The sequence below is a fragment of the Phycomyces blakesleeanus genome (genome assembly GCF_001638985.1).
Source record: "Phycomyces blakesleeanus NRRL 1555(-) unplaced genomic scaffold PHYBLscaffold_6, whole genome shotgun sequence".
NCBI lineage: Eukaryota > Fungi > Mucoromycota > Mucoromycetes > Mucorales > Phycomycetaceae > Phycomyces > Phycomyces blakesleeanus.
In genome coordinates this window covers 751,172-777,085 of record NW_017265139.1, presented here as the reverse complement: position 1 = coordinate 777,085, position 25,914 = coordinate 751,172, and the positions used below count along the sequence as shown (strand labels likewise).

The 25,914-nt window shown below is 35.2% G+C and overlaps 9 protein-coding genes across 9 annotated transcripts; 2 read left to right on the top strand and 7 right to left on the bottom strand.

Annotated features, from left to right (window-relative positions):
• Positions 1 to 41: 41 nt before the first annotated feature.
• Positions 42 to 1,226, top strand: PHYBLDRAFT_165964 (hypothetical protein; the record flags this gene model as incomplete). Its single annotated transcript, XM_018435338.1, has 5 exons — positions 42 to 191; positions 234 to 353; positions 409 to 645; positions 778 to 963; positions 1,062 to 1,226. 5 exons carry the CDS (start codon positions 42 to 44, stop codon positions 1,224 to 1,226), a joined length of 858 nt encoding a protein of 285 aa, XP_018294031.1.
• A 214-nt stretch (positions 1,227 to 1,440) lies between these two features.
• On the bottom strand, positions 1,441 to 2,728 carry PHYBLDRAFT_165963 (hypothetical protein; the record flags this gene model as incomplete). The annotated part of the gene is made up of 3 exons (XM_018435337.1): positions 1,441 to 1,783; positions 1,887 to 2,502; positions 2,608 to 2,728. The coding sequence occupies 3 exons, from the start codon at positions 2,726 to 2,728 to the stop codon at positions 1,441 to 1,443; spliced, it is 1,080 nt and encodes a 359-aa protein (XP_018294030.1).
• Positions 2,729 to 3,447: 719 nt separating this feature from the next.
• Positions 3,448 to 8,345, bottom strand: PHYBLDRAFT_165962 (hypothetical protein; the record flags this gene model as incomplete). Its single annotated transcript, XM_018435336.1, has 2 exons — positions 3,448 to 3,623; positions 6,146 to 8,345. The coding sequence occupies 2 exons, from the start codon at positions 8,343 to 8,345 to the stop codon at positions 3,448 to 3,450; spliced, it is 2,376 nt and encodes a 791-aa protein (XP_018294029.1).
• Positions 8,346 to 8,867: 522 nt separating this feature from the next.
• PHYBLDRAFT_59518 (hypothetical protein) lies at positions 8,868 to 9,521 on the bottom strand (the record flags this gene model as incomplete). Its single annotated transcript, XM_018440514.1, has 2 exons — positions 8,868 to 9,370; positions 9,422 to 9,521. 2 exons carry the CDS (start codon positions 9,519 to 9,521, stop codon positions 8,868 to 8,870), a joined length of 603 nt encoding a protein of 200 aa, XP_018294028.1.
• A 295-nt stretch (positions 9,522 to 9,816) lies between these two features.
• Positions 9,817 to 12,842, top strand: PHYBLDRAFT_165961 (hypothetical protein; the record flags this gene model as incomplete). Its single annotated transcript, XM_018435335.1, has 8 exons — positions 9,817 to 9,867; positions 10,550 to 10,731; positions 10,815 to 10,839; positions 11,566 to 11,871; positions 11,912 to 12,019; positions 12,078 to 12,383; positions 12,448 to 12,615; positions 12,690 to 12,842. 8 exons carry the CDS (start codon positions 9,817 to 9,819, stop codon positions 12,840 to 12,842), a joined length of 1,299 nt encoding a protein of 432 aa, XP_018294027.1.
• Positions 12,843 to 13,395: 553 nt separating this feature from the next.
• Positions 13,396 to 14,364, bottom strand: PHYBLDRAFT_165960 (hypothetical protein; the record flags this gene model as incomplete). The annotated part of the gene is made up of 1 exon (XM_018435334.1): positions 13,396 to 14,364. One exon carries the CDS (start codon positions 14,362 to 14,364, stop codon positions 13,396 to 13,398), a length of 969 nt encoding a protein of 322 aa, XP_018294026.1.
• A 948-nt stretch (positions 14,365 to 15,312) lies between these two features.
• PHYBLDRAFT_165959 (hypothetical protein) lies at positions 15,313 to 16,082 on the bottom strand (the record flags this gene model as incomplete). Its single annotated transcript, XM_018435333.1, has 4 exons — positions 15,313 to 15,527; positions 15,591 to 15,707; positions 15,788 to 15,871; positions 15,941 to 16,082. 4 exons carry the CDS (start codon positions 16,080 to 16,082, stop codon positions 15,313 to 15,315), a joined length of 558 nt encoding a protein of 185 aa, XP_018294025.1.
• A 329-nt stretch (positions 16,083 to 16,411) lies between these two features.
• On the bottom strand, positions 16,412 to 17,888 carry PHYBLDRAFT_59515 (hypothetical protein; the record flags this gene model as incomplete). Its single annotated transcript, XM_018440513.1, has 5 exons — positions 16,412 to 16,469; positions 16,650 to 17,298; positions 17,357 to 17,581; positions 17,643 to 17,684; positions 17,744 to 17,888. 5 exons carry the CDS (start codon positions 17,886 to 17,888, stop codon positions 16,412 to 16,414), a joined length of 1,119 nt encoding a protein of 372 aa, XP_018294024.1.
• A 527-nt stretch (positions 17,889 to 18,415) lies between these two features.
• PHYBLDRAFT_142970 (hypothetical protein) lies at positions 18,416 to 19,288 on the bottom strand (the record flags this gene model as incomplete). Its single annotated transcript, XM_018430912.1, has 1 exon — positions 18,416 to 19,288. One exon carries the CDS (start codon positions 19,286 to 19,288, stop codon positions 18,416 to 18,418), a length of 873 nt encoding a protein of 290 aa, XP_018294023.1.
• Between the last annotated feature and the right edge of the window lie 6,626 nt (positions 19,289 to 25,914).

Sequence of the window (25,914 nt, the reverse complement as noted above, 5' to 3'; positions counted from 1 at the left end):
CATCCCCGGAATATACTGAGCTTTTAAGAAGGCTCACCGCTATGGAGGAAAGCCTCAAGACCATAGATTCAAACATTGGCATTGTCATCAAGGGGAACAAAGATTCATTGGAAATACTTGATAGCATTGCCAATGCCTCTGGAGAACTTCTTGCAGTTATTGCTCCTATTACTATACCTGCTTCTGCTTCTGTCCCTTTCGCAGCTTCTTCCATTGGTTCTACTCTGAATTAGTATACAACACCTTCTGAGACTTTTTTTGGTATCTCTTCTGCTGCTCCTTCTGTTGGTCCAGTGGTTCTTACTGGTGCAAACACTGGTGAACTTAGTAAACAGGATCGCACTAGAGTTTTAGTAAGTGTTGAGATGTATAGTAGTTCATTAACATAATATCTCATACTAAGTATAGGCTCTTAGCCAAGGAGAGTTGAAGAAACACAACTTCAAATCAAATAAGCCAGAACTAGTTGCAACTAATGACAGCAAGCGCAGTTGGGATGTTAATGTTGATTACAGACTTCCACCCAACAGACAGCCGATGCATGACCTTCATGCATACCTGGCTCCAAAGGTTGTTGGGACTAGTGTTCAACAGACCAATATTAGCAATTGTATCTACACAAACTTTTGTGGAACGAGACGCCGAGTCAAGGAATCCTATGAAGCGCGCAAAAAGACAAATTCACGGTCAAGAAAAGCAGATCGAGAGACAATGTATATTAGAAGTATATTTTGATTGCAAATTAAATGTATTCATATTAATACATTTATAAACTAGCATTTTGACCATCGCGAGCTGACCTACCATACATTCAAGGCTGAAATTGATGTGAAGGTGGGTAAGAGCTGCAACGGACTCTTACAGAAAGAAGCAATGTCTGAGGGCGAATCTGAAGACAATATGCCTGGAGTCTTGAGCAACCATGCAATTTGTACAGTGCATCCAAGTTGGAGAAGTGATGAGGTAATTTCTTTTGTTTACATTATTGTATATAGCTTTTTTTTATTTTTTTATGGATGTAAATGAAACAGAACTTTGATTAATCACTTATTTGTATTTAGTACAATCACCTTCTTGCGGTTGTTAATGATTTTATGCGTAATCGCATGGACTTCAATTCGTGTCAGATGTTGAAGAGGTCGTTTGGTAGAGATGCTGTTTTAGCAGTCCCGCCTAGATTGATGTCCCTTCTCCCTCACTGGGCTTTTAGATATGAGTTTCAATAAATTTTGTTTTCTTATCCTCTACATCCTCCAGATCCTCCATCTGACAATGATAAATGTACCAACAAATACAAACACTATGATTATTCTTTTCTGTGTGCCTTTAAAAAAGGGAGTTATATTTTATTATTTTTTAAATGTATTGTTTTTTTTGGTAAAGGAATGACCAGCATCTTTTTTACTTTTCTGCGTGTTGTGTGCTCAGCAGTTGCTACTTCTAACATAATTCTATGCACTGGCAATACACATTGGAAATCGTCAGGAGAAAATGTTGGAAAGCAGGTTTCAACGTGTTTGTACTCTCGCGATTTATCATTTTCGGGTGTGTACCATTTGATAAATGCAAAAATATGTTGAGAATTGTAAAGAAGTTGTGTTGGGTGGCGATGGGTGCGGAGCAAGGGAGTAAGGGATGAAGAGGTGGGTGGAGGAGTGAAAGAATGGGTGAAAATGTACTGTATTTGACCCGTGTATGCAATGATATGCTCACCAGTACTTCCAATGAACTTTGCTTGTACAAGAGAGCCACGACTTCCAGATTCACCTTTACCCTTGTAGACCTGCCCAAGGATGTTGATGTATTTCAACAGGGTGATTGTATTGTCAACAAAGTATGGCGATTCCGACGCTTATTGAAAGTGAACTAATTGTTCATTGTTGTACGCAACTTTGTAGTATTGTAAGAGATGAACATAGTGAATGTCACTCATTGTGGTAGCGGATTTTAATGATAGAGGGAATGCAGAAGGAGGGAGAGGTTCGTTGCCTTTTACAAGTACATTTTGATCTTCAGAAGCCTCAACAAATGACTGTATGCGGAAGGTACGTTGACAGATGGATGGAATGGTGGCGGGTGTAAAGGAAGAAGTGAGTTTGGTAAGGAGAGGAAATGCAGATGTCTGGCGGATACTCTGAAGGAAACTGTTGACAAGATCGTCTTTGTGCACATCTTCAATAAATTTCTTCATAAATGTTTCTTCAAACCTGATCTTCCTGTTTGTCTTCAAATTTTTTAACAACCTGTTAAATCGCTCAAACCCAAATAGCCAATAACTGTATACTGGTCCAAAATCACGAATTGTATCTCGAAGATGAAGGTGTAGGTGCATATTACAGGTGAGGATTTTGGCATTGTACGGCTCGTCACATCTGGTGCAAAAAGTTTGAAGAAACTGATGGGCAGTGTTGACTTCATCAAACGTGATTGTTGGCTTGATCAACAGGCAGCATACATTATCAAAGTTAATCCAGTTTTCGAATCTGTCTTTTGCAAGAGCATCTTTCAACAGAACTGACAAGTATACAAGCACTCATGACTTCCACTCGTCTGCCTTCATATACGAAAACTGCTTTCCTATTTTCGAGTTCAAAGAGGTGTATCCACCAGGCACAATCATCATTTCTGCAGTCTTCTGCATTGCCACAAAATCGCCATCTTGAATGTCTTTGTCTTTGATCCAATGATCCATCAATCTTTTAGGCGTTCCCAGGAATAAATTATGCATGGGATCGATGATTGTTCCACGTACTAGATCAAGGTATCCAAGGCGATGCAACTGCGACCATGTGGTATTTCAGGTACAAAACAATAGAAAAATAAAATATTTGATAATAGAGACGTATAGAAATACTTTGAGACTGTATATAAGTTGTCTTTATTCATAAATAAAAAGTGTCCCTTTTTATAAGAAAACACAATCTGCTCTTGTCATTACGTCTTAGTTTCTTAAGGCTTTCTTCCTTTACTATATTTGGTTATTAGAGTGTATTTACTGCTTAACTAGTGTCGGTGTTACAATTATGACATCAAGTCATAAATCGTACTTCTTTAGCTCTTAGCTATTCTTTTCTCTTTTATACTAGAGCTTTAGGACTTCCTACTAAATTAGCTCCATATCGATCTGACACAGTTTACCCGGCAGTATGATATAATTATCTTAACAATCTTTGATATTATCTACAGTACTAACTGTAATAATTATTAGGCTGATTACTTAATCGTTTATATATATTTTATACTGACAAGATGATAGCTACTACGCTATCCCAATATGAATATGTTCTTATATGTGATAAATCCAACATCCGAGTGTCTGGATCACCACATTATCCCCACCCAGGTATTAACTAAATACCGTTCAAGTACTCTATGCAATTCTTCTGATCAGCTTGTTCTTTTTTTTTTATTTTAAACGAGTACTGTGGTGCTCAAATAACTCTTTATTTAGACCTTACTGCGTTTTTTCTTTTGATAAGCTGTCTTTGCATAATTCTTCCTTTTAGTACCCGAATTTTCTTTAGGTGCGGAATATGCAACTTTCATATCCTTTAATAATTTCTTATTGGCCTTATTGATGTCTTTGATACCTTCTGGAGCTTCACTAATTCTTTGCCAGTATTCTTTTATGAACTTAGGATCGGTAAAATGATCCTCTGGCTCCCAGGTATCGTGAGACTCATCATAATCCAACCATTTGCATCTATACAAATAATTGTTCTTGTCATCTTTTATGTGCCCAATAATTGCTTCGACTTCAAAAAAGTCATTCTTTTGCTCTAATACCTTGTCAGAAACTTTTTTCAATAAAGGAGGATAATTCCTTGGTTCTAAAAATCCCTTTTCATTTTTCAATACATAAGTATTGGCAGCAGTCTTTCTAACAACAGTGTAGAATCCCTTATACTTCAGATCTAATTTATTCTGTTTTTCTGTCACCAAAATCATTACCGTGGTTCCTGCAACCAGATCTATCATTTTGTGACTTCCATCAAAGCGTTCCTTTTGCTTTTCTGTGACATGCTTTACGTGTTCAAACATGGCAGGTAGACTATCTCAGTCATTCTTTTAATTTTTTCTTGCAACTCTTTCTGAATCTGTTCAGCAGTTGCACTATCCTTTTCTTTACTAAAATCAACAAAGTCATTTGGATTCCTTCCAAACATTAACGAGAATGGTGTACTCTTAGTCCTAGCATTATACTTGCTATTCAAAAACAACTGCGCAGATGGCACCTTCTGATCCCAATCAGCGACATTACCAACTATTTGTTTTTTAATGGTGTTCACTGCCGACTGGACAGCTCTTTCACTTGCACCATTAGCTCTAGGATGGTACTGCGAAATCAACGCATGTTCAAAACCAACATTCTCTTTTATACATGTCATCAGCGAGTTCACAAACTCCCGTCCACAATCACTCTGCAACTTTCTCATCGGACCCCATGTACTAATGACGTCCAGTACTTGTAACGCAATCGTAGCTGCCCTTTTATCAGGTATGGCACGCAATACATAAAATTTGCTTGCGATGTCTATCATCACTAACAAGTACTCATTTCCTCTAGTCGATGTTGTAAATGGCCCAGCCAGATCTATTCCCCAACTGTCACCAGGAAGTGTTGCAGTCACAGGTCTTAAAGGATTGTAACCTTTTCTTGTGATATTATGACGTTGACACTGTATACACGATTGTATAAGATCATTTGCTTGACTCTTCAAGCTGGTCCAATAGATACCTTTTCTCTTTAAGGCATGTAGTATAGCTTCTACACCAAAATGACCTTTCAAATGTTCTTCAACTAATAACTTATTCCTTTCATTTTCTGTGGGAGGAGTAAAGTACTCACCACTCAAGATGTCTGGTAGCGGTTCCATAGTGACAGCACTATTTCTCATGATGGATCTAACCATACTATCCCCACCCAGTTCATTTGATAATGTTTCAGTCTCTTCAGATAAACGTGACAACGCATCAGGAAGCACATTCGAAACACCAGGCAAATGAACGATCTTAAAGTCATACTGTAAAATCGTGTCCATCCATGCGATCATCATCAGATTCGCAACACGTTGGGTGTGAAGATATGTCAATGCCTTGTGATCCGTGTACAAGGTAAAGTGAGAACCATAGACATACTTGTGAAAACGCTTGAGTGCAAATACTAACGCTAGTAATTCTCTTTTGGTCGCAGAATACTTTCTTTCACTTTGGGATAAGCTCTTAGCCACAAAAGAAATATATTTTTTCTTGCCATCCTTGACTTGATACAACACTGCACCAATACCAGTAAGAGATGCATCACAGCTGATACTAAAAGGAGAGTTCATATCTGGGTACGACAACACCAGATCACTCAAAAGTGCTTTTTTCAAGTTATTAAATGCAGTTTGATGCTTATTTGTCCATAAATGGGTAATCGACTTTTCATTTCTCAATGAATCTAGTGGCGACATAATGGAAGATACATTCGGAATCAACGTTCTAAAATAGTTGATCAACCCACAATAACTTTGGATATCTTTACCCGTCTTTGGTTGAGGAAATTCAAGAACATTAACAAGTTTTCTGCGGTCCATTGTAATTCCTTCAGGTGAAATATGAAAACCAAGCAAATAAATTTCTTTCTGAAAGAAATGACATTTTTTCGGATTCAACTTCAAATTGACCCTTGTTAATCTCTCAATGACTTGCTTCAAGTGTTCCTTGTGTTCCTCGAACGTTTTGCTTGCACAAACAATGTCATCCACAAAAAACCGTACAAAAGATAGTCCTTCCAAAGCTATACTCATAGTTCTTTGAAATTGTGAACTGACATGCTTTATACCAAACACTGTACCAATAGGTTTGTACTGTACACCACGCCATGTGAAACTAAGTTTGTGTGTGTCCTTTGGGTTCAACCTCAAAGAATTAAACGCAGATTTCAAATCCAGAGTGGAATAAATATTCGCACCCTTTAAATCTTCAAACAATTCACCAATCAATGGCAAAGGCATACGATCAATTGACTTCAACAGGCAATTAATTAATCTGGGATCATGGCAAACGCGATATCCAGTAATTTCTCCTTTACCGTTTGTCTTCTTGACAACAGTCAAAGGCGTATTCCATTGTGTGTTTGCAGACGCTCTTTCAATTATACCATTGTCCAGCCATTCTTTCACCTGTTCATCTACTACACCTTGCATCTTGTAAGGAATGGGATAAGGGCTTCTGAACGCCGTAGCATTTTCTGGAGTGTCCGGACATACAACACTTTCAGGTATAGTACAAAACGAACCCTTAGGAATATCTTGATTGTCTTTAATGAACGGTTGAATATAATCCATAGCATCCTCAAACTGTTTGGGACCTACAGCCGGATTATTTTCCTTTCGTTCATTTTCTCTCTCAATGGATTCAAGAAGATCACTCTTATTATTGAAGCGTCTATTGGCTTCTCTACGTTCCTCACTTGAATCAGCATCATCATATGATAAAGGTAAACCATAAATACCAATACCAAGAGAAGACATATAATCAGTACCAATACTGAAATCATACTCATGACTATTAGTTAAATTCATTACTTCAAACTCGCATTGAATAGTCTTACTATTGCAAGTTACACTGATCACACAAGTACCGATTCTTTTAATCTGGGTATTGCTATCAGCCAAACGAATAAAATACTTATGAACATTGTTTTTGTTCAACAAATCTTTATTAATGTGATTTATGTAACTAATGGCTATTCCATTCTTCAAGCAAAAATTCTTGTCCACCGAACTGAACGTGGCCCCACAGTCCAACAAGGAGATGGTTCTAATAGAATTATTTGCCAAAATAGAAAAGGTAATATTAGTGCTCATGTTCTTAAAATCTCTTTTAATAACCATGTCTTTAAGATTGTACTTACAATCTAATGCCATCTTGGCCAGAGCACTAGTGTTGTCTTGGTACTCTGACCAAGACAACGAGGGACTCCCCTCAACCACAGTGGAAGCTCTTGCTGGTCTACCAGCAGAGGAGCGGACTGCCATCCTTGACACCTTTGTCAAGTACTTCTCCCATTCTGGACAGGAGTGTCCCTTAACCCAGGGAGCCTTGCATGAGAAACAGATGCCATCCTTCATCGCCTTCTTGAAGTCCCATGCCTTCTTGGGAGACTGAGAACCACGCTCGCAAGAGAAAGACCTTTTCTTTCCCTTGTGGGAACCAGCAGAGAGAGAGGACGCACCATTGTGAGCAGCAAACGAACTCCAGGAGGACGCGGCAGTACCATTGGCAGGATTATGTAACAAAGCAGTGGAGTCACTTGTTGACACACTCACCAACGAGATGATGTCCTCAATCTTTGAGGGCATCTTGGTGCCATAGTTGGCTGACAAAGGAATGAGACAAGCTTCCTGGACTTCCGGACGCAGATTCCACCAGAAGCAGAGAACCAATTGAACACCATCGTCCAACGAGGCCTGGCGGCAGAACTTTTGGAACTTGGCACCAAAAGAACGAGCGGATTCTCCTTTGCCTTGTTTCATGCACCAGACACGGCCCATGTTCAGGAACTTACAGAACGGCATGTCATAGTGATCCAGAAGAATACTTTCCGCCTTCTTCCAGTTGTAGGCCTTGCCTTTGAGCTTGTCCTCAAACCAAGAACGTTCTTCCTTGTTCAAACAAGTGGGCAACAGACGTTCCCAGCAGGAATCCAAGGACAGAGAGTGTGCTTCCAGGACTGTGGTAAACTCCTGGCAGAAGTCATACACCGAATCGAACACATCGCGGTTGGCCTTCACCAGAGGACCCTCAGAACGAAGCTGGAGAAAAGGTAGGTTACTGGGAACCAGAGTGCTTCTCTTGTCATGAGGCTTAGACGCAGGAGCAGTGGAAGCCTTGAGGTCCTTGAGTATTTGCTCAGCCTCAGCAAACAGTACTTGTGCTTCCTTGGCACCCTTGGAAGCAGACTTGGCAGCAGTAGAGGTGGGATCCCTCTTGGAAACACCCAAGTAGTGGCCTAGAGCGGCATAGTAGTTGCCCTTCTTAGTGTTGAGGTCCTCCTCAGCAGAAGCCAGCAACATTTCCACGGTGGCCACAAGGTTGTTGTTAACTCTGACTCCAGAGTTACCCAAATAGATGCGAGGAGAATTGGCACCCTCATAACCAGAACGGCCAGCATCGGAACCAGAAGAACCTTCTTCAGAATCAAAGGCACCGTCCTCAGAACACAAGGGAGTCATCACGGTATCACCATCGTGGTCGGCAGAACCAGCAGCAGAAGGAGGAGGAATGACACCAGAGTTGACACGGGCGGTTTCTTCACCAGAAACGATAGTAGAGTTGACAGCGGATTGTTGAGACATTTCGAGAATTCAAAGTAAAAAATGTGGTATTTCAGGTACGAAACAATAGAAAAATAAAATATTTGATAATAGAGACGTATAGAAATACTTTGAGACTGTATATAAGTTGTCTTTATTCATAAATAAAAAGTGTCCCTTTTTATAAGAAAACACAATCTGCTCTTGTCATTACGTCTTAGTTTCTTAAGGCTTTCTTCCTTTACTATATTTGGTTATTAGAGTGTATTTACTGCTTAACTAGTGTCGGTGTTACAATTATGACATCAAGTCATAAATCATACTTCTTTAGCTCTTAGCTATTCTTTTCTCTTTTATACTAGAGCTTTAGGACTTCCTACTAAATTAGCTCCATATCGATCTGACACAGTTTACCTGGCAGTATGATATAATTATCTTAACAATCTTTAAGATATTATCTACAGTACTAACTGTAATAATTATTGGGCTGATTACTTAATCGTTTATATATATTTTATACTGACAAGATGATAGCTACTATGCTATCCCAATATGAATATGTTCTTATATGTGATAAATCCAACATCCGAGTGTCTGGATCACCACAGACCATCGAACACCATTTTTGACCTCCAGCCAATGCCTTTCTGAGGGGTTACTAGCACTTTCCCACTCCTCAGCATGCAACCTGTTCTCTATACCATCACGAAGCACCCACCGAGAGAAGTCAAACCCACAAAAGTCAACATTGACACCGTTTTCCAAGCAAGGGAAATGTCTGTTGCACTTGTAACATGCACATGTACTGTTGTGCGAGGTGAACCCACTTGTCTTTCTTGCTGCCAGGATGTCACAGGCCACCATCATCAATGTGGCACGGATGTGGACACCACTAGGACACTCAAAAGTTGGGATTGCCAGTCCCTCATACAATCTTATCAGATCATCTACCATAGGCTGGAGATAATGGTTTATCTCTTTGGATTTGGGTTCCTTCAGGCCAGGCATCAATCCTACGAGAAGTGTGTTCTCTGGCTTGTATCTTTCATTGCGAGGCAGATTGTTTACTACCAGGTATCACTGGAAAAATAGGGTAATTTCATCTGGATCAAATGTACTAAAAATGTAGATGATTGAGCCAATAACATCACAATTTTTGTGATATATCATTTTGAGCAATGATACGATATCATCTATGGTGCTGATGTGTATCATCATAACAATGGGTACACAAAAACCCAATGTAGAACGATTGTCAGTCCGCAAACTATGGAAACTGAATAAATATTGTAGTTACGCTTTACTCCTACTGAGTCTACCTCTTTATGTGTTATATTTTGAGGTCTATAAAGAGCTAGCGTCCCATATTATTATTTTTACTGGGGTTTTTTATTGGCGGCAGAAATGCTTTAAAAACTATCAAAGAAATGATTGTAGGTTTTTTACAATATAAAGAAATGATGATAGTTTGTTTTTTATACACACAAAAGCAATAAAACTACGTTTTTTTACAATGGAAAAGAGAAACAAAGCATGGGTAGATTTTTATAAACAAGCCTCTTTGGTTTGTTTATTTATTTTATTTTTATTTATTTTTTTGAAAAAAGATTGGGTTATACATTTTTTGTTCAATTATGTTTTATTTGATAGGAAAATCTTTTCTAAATAAAAATCTTAATTTTGCAACAGTTTTGATATTATAGCTATTATAATCGTTAATACTTCTTGCTCGCTATATATAATTTAAAGCCTTCTGGAAGTAGACATGGAATACATACTTTAATAGCAGAAATGCTATTAAAAAATGATTAATAGAAAAGAAGAATTAGTAAATGATTTAAATTGAAATTTCTTCATAAATACTTACAAGATGAAGAAGACTTGACATAAAATTGATATAAATATGTTTTTCAGAATTATCAAGACAATACCAGTAGTCTTTGAATAGAGATACATTCTAAAAATAAATAATTATTAATGTTGTGCGTAGTAAAGACGTATTTATTAAATATATTGTAGTTAACTTACTAAATATTACTGTTTATACGTCTTCATGCATAATATCAGACATAACTAACAAATCGTAATAAAAATAAATATATATTTATGAGTAAGACAAAAGAATAATCTGACTTTTTTTTAAGAAAAAAACTTACCATCATATTCGATTAAGAGATGATGAGACTTAATGGAAATGAGTAGCAATAACTAGATAAACAATATGATAAGTTTTGTGATGGTTGAAGTTGAAGAAGTTTTTAAGAGGAAGAATTGAAGATTTGAGATTAGAAACAAAGATTCGTGAGAACTTGTATAGGTTTTGTTTATTGAGAAAAGATTTTGTATCAAAGTTTGACCAGGTTCCTAAACTGAACTACTACTGCTATTTATATTATTTTGGATTGGAAAATTATATGACTGGGATCAGGTAATCGATCCTATCTGAGCCTTAATCAGAGCAACGTGATCTTGAGATAATTAATGTATGATTAATTATATAAATGTGTGTAGTCCTAATGAAGTATTAACATCGAAAGTAAATGTGTTTATGAGTTATAATTATGCTTATAATAATCCACTGATGTATTCCATATTATGGTGATATCATCATATGAAATATAATCACTATCATGCATGCTAAACCTGTGTGTTAAATAATAAAGTAATTGGTAAGCACCTTTGACTGGAATAGCTGAGGCCTTATATTATTTCCTTCAGACTTATTCTCAATTACAGCAGTAGTCAATACTCATTTACAACAATGAGTAACAGAGATCTGTAAGAGAATGATATCTTATCTTGATATATCAGACAGAATATAGCCAAACAAAGAGACACATATTTGGTATTGAGCTATAAAATAAAGAAAAAATTGTAAGTGAAATTGTAAAAACATAAGCAAAAGAGAAACAAAGAAAATATCAATAATAAATGTCATTAAAAGAAAAAAAAGAAAAAAAAAAGACTTGTCTTAAAATCCAGTTTGACCCTGATAAAATGCGGGGTGTAAAAAGTAATACTCCAAAAGAATATGACCACCATCATCTTGAAATACTACTTTGCGCCTCATTGAGTTAGAAAAGAAGTTGTCTAAATGTGGATCAAGCAGTTGGAAGATATGCTTAAATATCAAATGAAAGGTAGAGAGTTAATCTGCACCGCTTATCCTCTTTACTAGTATGTGAATTTTAAATATGATATAACGAGTGTAGTGAATTGTATAATATTAGTTGAAAATTATTAATATTTATTTTATTAACAGAAAATGACAAAGTGTATTCCTACTGCTCCCCGCCGACCCAACCTACGCATTAATGCTGTTCTTAATAGCACAAATGCAGGTGTTGTTGTTCCAATTGATACACCAACTCCAGAAGTAGCAGTTGACATAGCCTCTGAAGTTCAAGTCGCTGTGACCCCAATGGATCACGTCCTTACCTTGTTGGCAGCCAACAATGTGTTGATGCAATCCTTGCAACAAAATGCAAAAGGAGTGACTGATGCAATAACTCATTTGAAGAATGGTCTGGATTTGTCCAACAAGACAAATGAATTTTTGAAGAACTCGGTCCTTCAGCTCATGACTGAAAATGCCGAAATAAAAAAAGGCAATGACCAGCCAAAATTCCGTGATGCCTTCTGCTGTACCAGCAGATTCTTCTTCTTCCATGGATGATGATCTTGACCTTGGAGCGAAACATCATCCCTTGATTTCTGTAAGTAAATTGATAATAATAACATTACTGATTAATATATCTAATACTGTTTTTATAGCAACTTATCAATAGTTACATCAAGAAACCGAACTTTGTTAGCACAGACCCGCTCAAAGTTGCTGAGAATAATAATAGATCAGCATGGTCAATGACTGGCATGTATGGCAATAAGTACAACAAGACACTTGCACTGGCTCTCTTCAAGTACCTGAGACCTCAAAGATGTTGCACAAATGTGTCAAAGAGTATCATTATAAATATAATAAAGAATCACTACCAAAATCAAGTGCGAGTCTTCCGGACCTCAGCAGAGAAGATTATGGCTAGAAATAAAGCTGGAAGAAGACACAACAGAAAGAAGACTGTAAGTTTTAAAATAAAGTTAATTTACTATTGATTTAATGTTTTAATACAATATTCTTTGGTAGCTTCTTGACCATTGTATTATCACGTACCAGACATACACAGAGGCTATTCATGAGGGCATGAATCGATATGATTGCAGAAATATTCTTTCTATTGAGATGATGTCTGAAGGCAAGTCAGATGGAGATAACAAAGTGTGGGCATATCGTCCCAGCTGGAGAACTGATGAGGTAATGTTAAACATCTATTTATGTTTTAAAGAAAATAATAATACTTTATTAATACTTTTTATTCTTTAAACCAGCTCCAGACGTTTATTAGTATTATTGATGAACTTACTGTTATCCATTTGAAGAAAAATTCAGAAAGCTTGAAAAAGCGCATCCCTTATGAGAAAGAAGTGAGCATTCCCGAGAATTTGGCAGTCACTTTACCAGATTGGTGCTTTTCAAAATAAATCATTTTTTTCTTGCCAACTATTTTAGAGTTTTTTTTTCTACTTGTTTATGTTTACAGATTAGCATGATGTATACAGATGTGTGTATAGCATGCCAAGTACAAACAAAAATTTATAGAAATAATAAAAAATAAACGTGCAGCTATATATATTAGTCTGTATTAATTAATATTTCTTTTTTATATGTGTTTTATTTTTGTATTTGAATCTAAATATATATTTTTCGTGGCAAAGGAACTATACACATCTGAACTTCGCCTTCTAGACCAAGGTGCTCGCCTACTGCGACTGGATAGCAGATTCTATGCACTGGGAGAATGCTGTTCATGCTGTCATCTTCGAACCTCACCTCATTCACCTCAACTCCTTCTCCTGCTCTGGGCTGAAGTAAAACTTCCTTGTACCATCGTATATATGCAAATACATGCTAGCTTGCATGACCAGCAAACGAGTTTACAGCAGTATTGACAAAGAGGTACTGAATTTGGTCTGCGTACAACTTGGTACTTCTACCATCACTTGTCTCAAACAAGGCTTGCATGAACGACCTGCACTAATTCTTCGTTTTGCTCTTGTAGATTTGCCCAAGAAGATCGATTGATTCAAACTTCTGTATCCGATTGTTAACAAAATTATCGGAATGACCAGCCTGACGATAATGAACAAGAGTTTGATCATCGTATGTCTCACAATAGTATTCCAACAAATGCTCATACTTAGATTCATCCATAGAAATCTCCCCCTTTAGAGCTAAAGGAAGTGTGGAAGGGGGCAAAGGCTCGTTTCCCTTGATGATATCAAAGTTGATCTCAGGAGAATCAAGAAAAGCATTGATATCGAATTGGATTGAGGTGGCAGTGGAAGTGGAAGTGGCTATGGAATTGGCAGTGGATGCAGTGAGCTCAAGGATAATCGCCAAATGCTCAGGTCGAATTATTGGCAAAGTTTGGTGAATAAGATCTCCCTGGTATGCTTCTTCAAGATACTTCTTCATATATGTTCCCTCAAACCCATCTTTTCTATTTGTTGCATAGTTTTTCAAGATACCATTACATCTTTCGAAACTAAAAAGCCAATAGCCATAAACTGGGCAAAAGTTCAGTACAGTCTCTTGCAGATGAAGATGGAGATGCATGTTTGGCAAAAGGAACGGAGCTTTATACAACTTCTCGCACTCTCTGCAGAAAGCCTCCAAAGATTGATGGGCTTCATCAAGGTGAGCCATGGATATGCTTGGCATTGAGAGGTACTGGCATGCATTGACAAACGTTGTCCAGTTACCGAGATGAGCTTCAGGTAGACAACCACGCAGGAGAACAGGAGAGTACACCAAGCACCAAGACTTCCACTTGTCGGCCTTCATGAATGGGAAGTCATGCCCGATCTTTGTCCCTAATGGCGTGCAGTCCTCTGGCAGTACAAGCTTGTCAGCATCCAACTGCATTTTGGCCAAGTGTGCATCTGTGATGAGACCTGAAGATCTCCATTTCTCCATTATCCTCTTTGCTGTTCCGAGGTACATATTGTGCATTGGATTGATGACAGTGCACTCCACAAGGTTAAAGTAAACCAGGTCATGCAATTCTGATCATCAGACACCATTTTCCCTCTCTAATCTCTTTCTCTGTGCATCACTGCTGGCCATTCTCCACAACTTGGGATCACGGCGGTTTTTGGCATCAGTGCGAGGCACCCACTCAGAAAACATGAACTCAGAGTAGTCCACAGCATTAGAGTCTGGAAGGCGAGGGAACTGTCAGTTGCACTTATTGCATGCACATGTGCTTGAATGAGAGGTGAACCCACAAGTCTTACGGGCAGCAGGAATGTTGCAGGCAACAAGAAGAAGGGCAGCATGGACAAGATCACCAGATGGGCACTGTATGGTAGGCATCACCACACTGCAATACAACTGGTTGAGTTCCGCGACAAGGGGACGGAGGTAGTGATTGATCTCACTTGTCTTTGCTTCCTTGGGTCCTGGCATGAGACCAACGAGAACAACATTCTCCTTCTTGTACCATTCCAATCTTGGCAAGTTGTTGATGCAAAGGTATATCGCACCACAGGAGTAAGTGACCCCATCGAAAGGTTGAAACCAATTGATGTTCATGGTAAGCATTATGGAGTGCTCATGATTCGCAAACAGTAAACCATTGCTATCTTTCAGACTGTTCCACTTCGTACCGTCGTAAATATCAAACATCATGCCTGGAACTTGCACTCTGATTCTCCAATGGTTGATGGTGTCTTTGAATCTAGGGCAGCAAAAAAGGATACACAATGTTTTGATTATGGAGCTATACATGTAGATCTTTTTGGGGATAGTCAAGGCTCTTGATGTTGCAAAGAAAAGAGCGTTTCCACATTCTCTACCAGAGAGTCTCTCGAAATTACAGCACTCTGGAACAACATCGGACTCTTTGTATACTTTGTTACAATTGCCACATGCAACAAACCACTGGACACCTCAAGTCATGTTGCTGAGACCGGTCATAGAGTTGACATCGTTTATACTGAGGGGAAGACAGAAAGACTGTCCAAAGTGTGCCAATACTTTGTTAAGAAACTTTAACAGAACAGCACCACCAGAATTGACAACATATTTGGATATGAAGAAGGCAGCAAAAGAAGCAATGAAAGCATGAGTAGGATCGACTGGCATATTGGATGAAGAAAAGTGCTCTATTTGAAAAAAAAATCAATACTTGTTGACTTTATTGATTTATATGTGCTTTTTGTACTAACCTCTAACATCATCAGATTCACCGTCAGAAATATCCAAAATGGTTGCTTCAATGACACCCTCATCTTCACTTTCAGAATCAAACAAGGAATCAATGTCAAAAAGAGGTAAGTCTTCGGCTGTTTTGTTAGGTAAAAAAGAATCAAATTATTAGATATTATAAATGATTATAAAACTTTAATAAAAATACTATGCATACCTTCAACTTGATCTTTGGCATCAACTTTGTCTTCAAAGTCAATCTCCATGTCATTGTCATTTGACATTACTTCTACAACTGAGGCTATATTATATGAAAATAAATATTTAATTAAAATTGTTTCAATAATAATTTTCTTAAATTTGAACTTACAAGAATATCCTGACTGATATTGTCTCACGATATCCTGTTGTGCATGTCTTCTGAGTGTTTGGGTAGACACCAAAACAAATCCCATGCTATTGGAAGAGCATTTAGAGCACTTGCATTCTGAATTGTTGTTGTTGTTTGACATATTGTGTGTGTATGTTTTATTTTTTAAGTCTTTAGAATTGACAAGAATGGGAAATTGTTCAGGAACACAATTTAATATATATCTTTCCAAATTACACCAGCTTCCAAAATGACATAGTTTATTCTGGTTGTTAAAATGGGCAGTTCTCTAAACAGTAATTGATTGCCTCATTCTAAAATACAATAATACACACTTTTGTTAAAACATGTCGTCATGTACATTTTATTAGCTGTAGAGCATATACAACAAAAATATTTGTAGTAATATCACAACCATTAACCTCATCATACTTATAAATAAATATTACAACAATAAAAAGCTTTATTATCTCACTCAAAAGATATCATTTGGTTTAAGTTCCCTACAACTATTGACTCTGCGACATGGCTACAAGTCCCAAAAAGAAATCTTGCAGACATTTTTTACAAAAAAGAGTAAACTCGTTTTTTTATCCAATAAAACAGACCAAGCATTATCATTGCCGTCAAAAACAAAAAAGACAAAAGTGATGGAAATTTAAGCTACCACTTCACAAATAATAGTACCCTACGCCATAGATGAAATTACCCTATTTTTCCAGTGTATATGGCACCCATCGAGTGCGTGACGTTATCAAAAGGTTGAAACCAGTTGATGTTGAGAGTCAACATTAATGAACGCGAATCCTTTGTGAATTGCACGCCATCTTTGTCTTTGAGCTCTTTCCACATGGCACCATTGTATATGTCACACATCGTGTCCACCATCTTCAACTCGTGATTCCAATGTCTAATTTTATCCTCGAATCCTGAATGAAGAAAAAACATTTGTAAAGCATTAACAACAGACTGGTACAAGTATGAACGCTTGGCCACCAAAGCACCCAATGCTGATGTTTTTGTCAATTGGCAGTTGCAAGACGAGTGTGCACCAAGCTTTACAAAATCGCAATGAGATGGGACAGATGCACTTTCTTTGTACACCTTGTGACAATCCTGACACACAACAAATTTCTTTATGCCTTTGGTCATGGCTGAGAAACCTGTCATGCGCTGAAGACCAGGAAGGCTCAAGGGCAGTTGGAAATCCTGCTTGTAAATTGTCAAGAGCTTGTTGATGAACTCGATCAAGACAACAGCGCCCTTGTCAACCACATAGTGGGAAGCAAACATCACCACAAAAGTAGCAATGAACCTGTGCACTGGGTTCTGGAGCATATCGGGGGTGGCAAAAGAGTCTATTATTAAAAAAAAATTAATGCTATTTTTTTTTAAAAAATTTTAACACTAACTGACCTTCACTATTCAATTCATTGTTGTTGAGCTCAACAACATCGTCTTCGCTTTCGTCTTCACTGATTTCATTGCTGTTCCTTCCACTGTCATCATTGTCGCTATTGCTGATTGCATCATTAGTAACAGAAACGTCTTCAGTGTCAGACATTGAAGCTCCTTCCCAAACAGGTGAGTTTGTCTGAGTGTACAATTCTTCCAGGGCTCTGGGTTGATGGGTTAAGATAGCTACATTTAGAATATAACACCTGGTTAATATCTAATGGTATCTGAATTAAATAAACCTTACCTTCATTATCAACCTCTATCATATTTCTTTGGGTAGACATGTCTATTACAACACGTTATTTCATGGATTACAATACAATTAAATAAATTCAAATATTGTACCCCTTTCACATCTTATGGCATTTAGTCTTGCCCTTTTGTTATGATGTTGAGCAGTTCTTCTGGCAACAAAACTATAGCCGAGATTGTTCTGACTACATCCAGCACAATGGCACTTTTCATTGTAGAGTTCAGGAATTGTGGACATAATGTTTATTTATTTTTACTTTGAAGTGTTAAGAGAAAAAGGAAACAAATACAACATTTACTAAATTTAATATGTCTTTATAATGAATTCTTATGTCTTTATAATAATAATAATAAATAATATTTTTGCCTGTTGTATCCAAGCCAATAGAAAACCGGAAAACAGTGCTTTCATCTTGAACACACAAAAAAAGCTGAGATGAAAAAATACCCCAGATTTTCTATTGTTATAATTTAACTTTGTACATGGTAATTCCTGTATGTTTTTCTAGTGATTGCAACAACTTCTGGAGAACTTTGGATATCATAACGGCGCCCTATTTCTATTGTTGCTCTAACAATTACCTGGAGTGTTCCAATAGGCTGATCACGGAATTGCTCAGCTACAGACTTAAGAGTGCGTGCATAAGGATTGCAAAAATTGATTGCATTTTGAATGGTTTCAATTGTTAAAGAATCCAATCCAGAAAATAAGGTTGAAAGCCTTGCTAGTTGTTCGTTTGTATTGCAAAAATAAATCTGTGAAAATCATGCAGTAGTAGGATCTTGAGAACGAAGTGAGCCAATATTATGGTACATTGTACCATTTATACAGAATGTGAAAACACCATTTCTTCCACTGGCTAAATTTTTGTCAACATTTGCCTTGATTGAAGCAAATGCAAAAGCATTATTGAAAGCTCTAATGTTTGTATGAAAGTTTTCAGCTTGTTGGTTGGATTGATCATAGTTTGTTACAAAATCCAATAATGCTTGTGGTGGTACAAGAGGTAATGGAACAGTAATTTTTCTATTAGAACAGCACAATCCAAACCTTGGGCTTGTTGAGCTACTTGCTTGTAGACACTCATCAATCCACATACGGGCATTACAATAAAGACATGTACGTTCCATTGGTGGGAAAACATGTCTACGATATTGGTCTCCCTCATGTAAACAAATGTTTGGCCCAATAATGTTTTCAGGGATAAATGGGACCATGCGAGCAATTCTATACTGTAAAGTAGCAGAGATATTTTCGTTCATTCCATTGACTCTCTTGGGATTAAAAGGACAATCATGGTGACTTATTCTTAAATGTGTATTTGAGCCACAGCTTGAGCAAGTGCACGTTCCAATTACTGTCTGTTCAGGTACACTCTGAACAACGCGGGAAGAAGTGTCCTCTTTTATTCTCTCTTCGTTATTTGTGCTCATATTCTCATTGATGTTGATTGCATTATTAGGGCAGCTGCAATGAGTTGATTGCCTGTGTCCTGTTAATTCACAACTTGGGCAATAATAGTTTTGAGCTTGTACATATGATACTGCACTATTCAATGGACAATCTCTGTGCATTGTTCTTATGTGTGTATTAGATCCACATCTGCAGGAATGTGAGTACTGAGTAGTTTGAGACATTTTGAGTAATAACAGTGTTAAGCTTGTTTAAATAACTTATAAATAAATTTATATATAAATAAATTTGAATATTATCATAGTTAATTTATATTTTTGAATTTTATTTTTATAAGAAGTAATAAGTTAGTTAAAAGATCATATGATGAGTTAGGAAGATGTATATCACGTAATGGGCTAACTCCATCCTGTCTTAATAATATGATGTATCTTATCATGTACTTATCATCTTCAATTCTGTCAATGATATCCATATCTTTCTTACTGCTCACATTAGTGTTTTCTCTATTTGTTTATAAAATAATACAACTGATTAACATATTGTCTATCTTTTTGTATTTTTGCTTTTCATAAGCTTACCTAAAGGCCAGGTTAGAAACCATTGCTGGTGTAGACTGGCTTTGATCAGGAAAATAAACTGCTTGAGAAACTTCAGCATTTACAAGTGAGTGTGTACTATTTGCAATACACTTTTCTAGACAGCTTTTTTATGTTTGACTGTTATTAAAGGTCAACTTGCAAATTTGGCATTGGTAACAAGAGGCTTTTGTAATTGTATACATGTTTAAGATAGGTAAAAAAAACTTTGTTATATAAGTAAGAGTAGAATTAGTTACTTTCTGAATATATAGCTTTACACTTAATTATATCAAGACAATAATGTTATATGTATTTTGAATATATACTCGGGATCTTAAACAAGTATCTGTATGCTATCAGTGAAGTTACTAGATCAATAATTCTTTAAAAGTAACCAATAGATTTGCACAAATAATTTGATGCTAAAAATTTGAAACTAATAATAGTTTCTAGTAAAACTTTTTCTCTTTCTTTCTTTTTCTATAACAAACAAGTAACTAATTTGTTTTTACAATTATGAACAATACAGAAAATACGGTCATTCAGTTGTTTCAAGGAATACAAGCTGCACTTATTTCTTTAAAGAGTGGTCAAGAAGCATCAGAAAAGAAAACAAGATGTGATGCAACTTCAAATGACAAATCTTTACAATGTATTTAAAGATTGTGAATTCCCAAATAAAACTATTGCAACATCTAGCAATGTAAGCAAATGTCATAATAATTAAAGTCTTATTAATTAATATCAAATATAATAGACTCCTACTGACATCATTCCAAAACCAGTATCAAACATCAATAATATTACTACAAAACATATATATATGATGATAAAACATGATCTTGAGATCGAGCTAACCAAGAAAATCAAAAGGATTGTTAATACATGTACCAAGATTATATGTGATCAACTGCCAGCTCTTCCATCTGTTCAGGATCTTAGAACAAACCCGGCTGGTCATTGCTTTCTCAAGAAGATAAAACCAGGTTGTGTATAAATCATTTCATCATACTCAAAGACAATGGAATTGATTTCACCAGATGCCAAAGAAACTGGGTATCACTTGCAAAGGTTAGCCAGCTCTTGAGAGGGCATATGAAACAAGAATTTTCTGATAAGTTCATATCTGATAGGTATAATAAATTATATAATTAATGTAATGATACACCCAGCTTAGGGTGAAATTGACTTACTTATAACTCTGCTAAAATCAAAGAAGTACATCTCTGTTTTTCAAGGTTAAATAAGTTCTCAAAGACATAATCCTTAAAGACAAAAAATGAATAAAAGATTTTGTAATATGTGTTGCTTATTTATATTAAAAAATGATGGAGGTTTAATAGTTAATAGCTCCTCCATGCTTCTTTCTAACTAATATCATACGATCTTTAATGCTCAGGCAAAACTTCACATAAGTACTTGCTGTGATTTCTGCTCACTCCTCCAACAAAGCAACCTCCAGTTCTTTTAGCGTGGTAGGCTGAGATCTTCTATCTCTAACCTTGTTATCAAGATAGCTCCACACATTCTCAATCGAATTGAGATCTGAACTTTTTGCAGGCCATGGTAAGATAGCCACATTGTTTCTTTTTTTTCACTGTTCTGCCAACTTGCTCTTATGTAGCTTGGCATTATCTTCTTGGAGAAGGTAGGTGGTGGTGTTCTTGTCAGGAAGGGCAGCAAGAAATAGAAGATAGTTGTCCTTCAGTGTCTGGACATACATTTCTTTTGTCATGTAGTCATCTAATATAACTAGTGGGCCAACATCTTCTGCCCAAATATATCCCCAAACTGATACTGAACCAGCCAACCCTTGCACTGCTGGTACCAGACAGTTATTGTCGTACTTCTCAAGCAGTTGGTGCCAAACATATTGCTGTCCACCTTTCTGAAAAAGGGTGAATCTGGACTTATCGCTCCAGATTACTGATATTCATTTATCATTCTAATTTTTTTGCTCTCTAACCTATTGCAAGCATGCCTTCTTTTGTGCTTCATCTAGGTAAGGCTTAGCCACAGCAACGCAAGAGCAAAGGTCCATATCGTGCAGATATTTGCATACTGTTGCTTGACTGATTGAGATGTCATGCATCTTTTTAACACTGCGCGTGATGGTATCTAATGTGTTGTGTCTATTTTTTTATGGTAAACTTCAAATAACAAATTGTCTGTGGTGATAACTTCTTAGAGGCCTCAGAATGCTCCTTCTCAGTGCACATCTTCTTTGTCTCATATTTTTTAATTATACAATAAACAGTTGATTGGGGTATGTCTTCTGCATCTGAAATCTCACAGGGGCTACATCCTTTTTTATATCTTCCAATAATTATTACTTTTTCGAAATCTGTTGTCTTGTAATATGAGTTGGTAGTTTTAACTTTATTGTTCTTTGGCATTGTGATTTGTTTTATTAGAGAGATTATAGAATTAAAATAAAAGTAAAATAGAGAATAGTCTTCTTGGATAGAAAGAAGTCATGACAGGGTTGGAAGTAAGTCAATTTCACTCTAAGTCAGATGTATTTAAAAATAATATATATTTAAAAAATAAATTATAATCTTTTATTAAAGTATTTCTGACATTAGAAAAAGATATTGACTCTATAAAGTAGATATTATACTTTATTACATGAATACTTTTTTAGAAAATTAAAGAATATTTCATATTATAATATTAAAATCTTTTTCAAATAGTATAAACTTAAGTTATATTAAAAATATATATAACTTTCTTAATACTAACATTCCTTTAAAATAGTCACAGTTTGTAAAATAAAAACAATTTAAATATATATATAAATAGAAAATTAAATATCGAAATAAAGAAAGAAAAAGATTTATTTAACAATATATTATTTTCTCAGCATAGTCTGAGAAACAAATATTTTGCAGCCTAGCATGCTATTTATACCATTGCATTATAACATATACTTTATATTTATTAAGATCTTAAAAAATTAATTAATATATCTACTATAATGCCAAACACACAAAAGAATAACTCTTGTAGACTCTATAACATGTTTTCAGATTTTACAAAACAAAAGATACTTGGTCTTCAACTTGATAAAAATAATATTGTTAGCATTTCAGCCAAGCTGAATATACTCAAATCAACAGTTCAATATTTTTTAAAAAAAATATAAAGAAAGAGGAACTACTGATAACAGAAAGTCTTCTGGAAGAGCACAGATACTTATACCTAAAGACAAAAGATGTATTTTCTTGAATCTTATAAAAGATAGATGGTTAACTTTAGATAATTGAGTTAATAATGCTAGTACTTACACAGAAAAGAATTTCAGCAAGGTTGCCATATATAAACCTTTACACAACATAGATTATTTTTGCCTTAAATCTGTGTCAAAGCTTTATCTTATTAAGCCACATATTGTAAAATGTCAAACTTGGTATAAAATAATAAAAGACTGTAGTAATAAGTGAAAAACTGTTATCTCAAGTAAAAAGCTGTCATTTGTACTATATAAGTAAAATTCAAGAAGAAAGATCTACTGCCAAATAAATAAAATATTTAATACAGATCATTTTATCTCAAAGATACAAGAAAATAATGGATTAGTTATGGTCTTGTGATATATCTAGTCAGAAGAACTTAGCTCACTTGTTTTTGTAGATGAAAATATGAATGGTCTAAGATGTATAAAAGTTCTTAAAGACTAGTTTCTTTTATTCTTACATGCTCTTCCTGTATCTAGCAGCAGTAGATATACTTTTAAGAAAAATAATACCAGTATAAATCAATCAAAAGTTGCAGGAATGTTCAAAAAAGAACATGATATTAATGTTTTGCAATTGCCACTCAACAACTCTGACTATAGTCTTATAGAGAATATATAGAAAATCATTGATAATAGAATCAGAGCAAGAAGCTACAAATTAAATCTGCATAGTGAGCAGAAGACTACTTTATTAAAAGAGTAGAATAAAATATCAGCAAATACTTGCAGAAGATGCTGATTGAATATGCCAAATCGATTGATCTTACTTGAAAAAAAAGATTAACTAAATCTGCTAATAAAACTATATCTTTTTTTCCATTAATAATATAAATGTTTTTCACTTTTATTATTCCAAGTATTGTATTTCAATACATATTAGGGTGTTTCAACAGTTTTAGATATCTGATTGTTCTGATTTCGTGAATTAAATATATAATCCAATAATAATCAACCTATAAAAAATCAACTGAGTGCCCTAAGTATGATATAAAATTTATATTTTTTTCTTAAAAAAATAAGCCCGCGATTTCTTCATTTTTCAACTATTCAAACAATTATTCAAACAACTAAAAATTTTGATAGTTGTTTGGAGATAAAATTTATCTACTTTTCAGATTAATGAGAGCCAATGATTTTTCAATATTAAACCCCCAAACCAAAAACAATCAAACCACTAGAACTGCTGAAACACCCTATTACACATCTTTAGAAAGAGATTTGAAGTTGTATATCTTTATTATTCACGCCAGATATTAAAATGGGTGAAACATATCTTTTTGGTACTGTACATTACTACTTGGAAGGCTTCTGTAATAAATGATACAAGAAACATTTTTCAATAACATCCTACTTTCAAATCAAAAAATGAAAAAAGCATTTCAGAGACATGTCTGTGCGTGCGTATGATACATTACAAAATATGTCAAGATCGGGTATTGATTGCATTTGTGTGTGCGTGCGTATGTACAAAATATATTAATTTTACAAAACATTAAATATAATAAAGTGTTTTACTGTTGTAGTACAAGGTTTTGGCACGCATTTATTTAGTTTTTTTATGAATGCATCACATTTAAATTCATTTGCGGCAGCTTTGTATAACTTTAGATGCTACAACATCACCATTTGGCCAACTTTTATATTATGTGGAGTCAAGAATCATTAGTTTTATATAAAAAAAAAGCCACTGTACTCAGTATTTAGTTGTTTCTTTAACTTTGAAATATATTTTAACAAGAGTATCTTCCTCTACTGAGATCATAACAAACACTAAAATACAACTCAAAAAATATTTTAAGTGGTACAGAGAAGAACAAGATAAGCTCTATAGATATATTATTATAAAATGTATAAAAATTGTGACAAGAGCAGCTTTAAACTTGAAGAAGTTAATAATCAGAAGAGATTCTCTACTTGGTCAGATATAGAAGATTAATAAGCAATTAGTTTTCTGCTAAAGACTTAGTATATAAAGCGAAATATTATTATTGTTTTAAAATTAATAAAGTTATAGAAAAACATAATTAGTATATTATACAAAAGAAGAGTATATCAAAAAAGTCTGGATTTTATTCAACATAAAATGTAATAGCTATAATATAAATGTTTTTTACTACAATAACTGCTGATTGCCTTAATAATTACTTGAAAATAATAGAAAACACTATCTTGAAGAGTGTCTATCACTTTTGCCAAAAAGTGTGTAAAGTCTGGCAAAAATTACTTCTATAGTTGTTAAATTTATAAATAAAAAAATGACTTTACAAAGATGAGAAATATAACTTTTCAGAAATAGTTAGCAGATTTGATTATATATATTAGACATGAAAGAACTTTCTAGCCCCTTACCATAGGCAGTACAAAAGTAAAGAAAAAATGCTGACAATGATTTCTGAAGCTATTGCATATTATTATCTTTGGAATTAACATACCTCTTTTATCTTTCTGAGGCATTCAATGACATAAGTAATTTGAATAGATCTCTCTTGTTTAGGTCTTATATCCAATAGACTATCCATAATATATTATTTGTTATTAACAGCAATATATATATACTCTGACAATAAAAATCCTTGATGAATCACATTTTGTATACTGTTTTTTTATAGTATTCTTTACTTTTGTCTTCCTTGCACCTTTATCTCAAACTTAACTGCCAATATCAAAAAGTACTAAAAGAATCAAAACTACTCTGTCTAGCTTTGAGCTGTCAGATTTTGAGTATGAAGGCCTTGTTTGGCTCTCAAAAGTTAATCATACTCCAACTGACATCAAAAATCATATGAACATTTTTAGAACTACAGTTTTCTATGCTATAAAGCACTGGGAGACTACTGGAACAGTTCAGACAGAGAAAAGATCTAGAAAAACAAAGAAACTCAATGTAACAGATGTTATAAGTCTTTGTTTAAGTGTGAGACAGTCTTTTTGAGAGTTATGATTACCACCAGACAAATTTGAGAGCTGCAAACATTATTGTCTGTAGACAAACAGTTATCTGATATCTACAAGCAAACAGCTTGAATTCTTA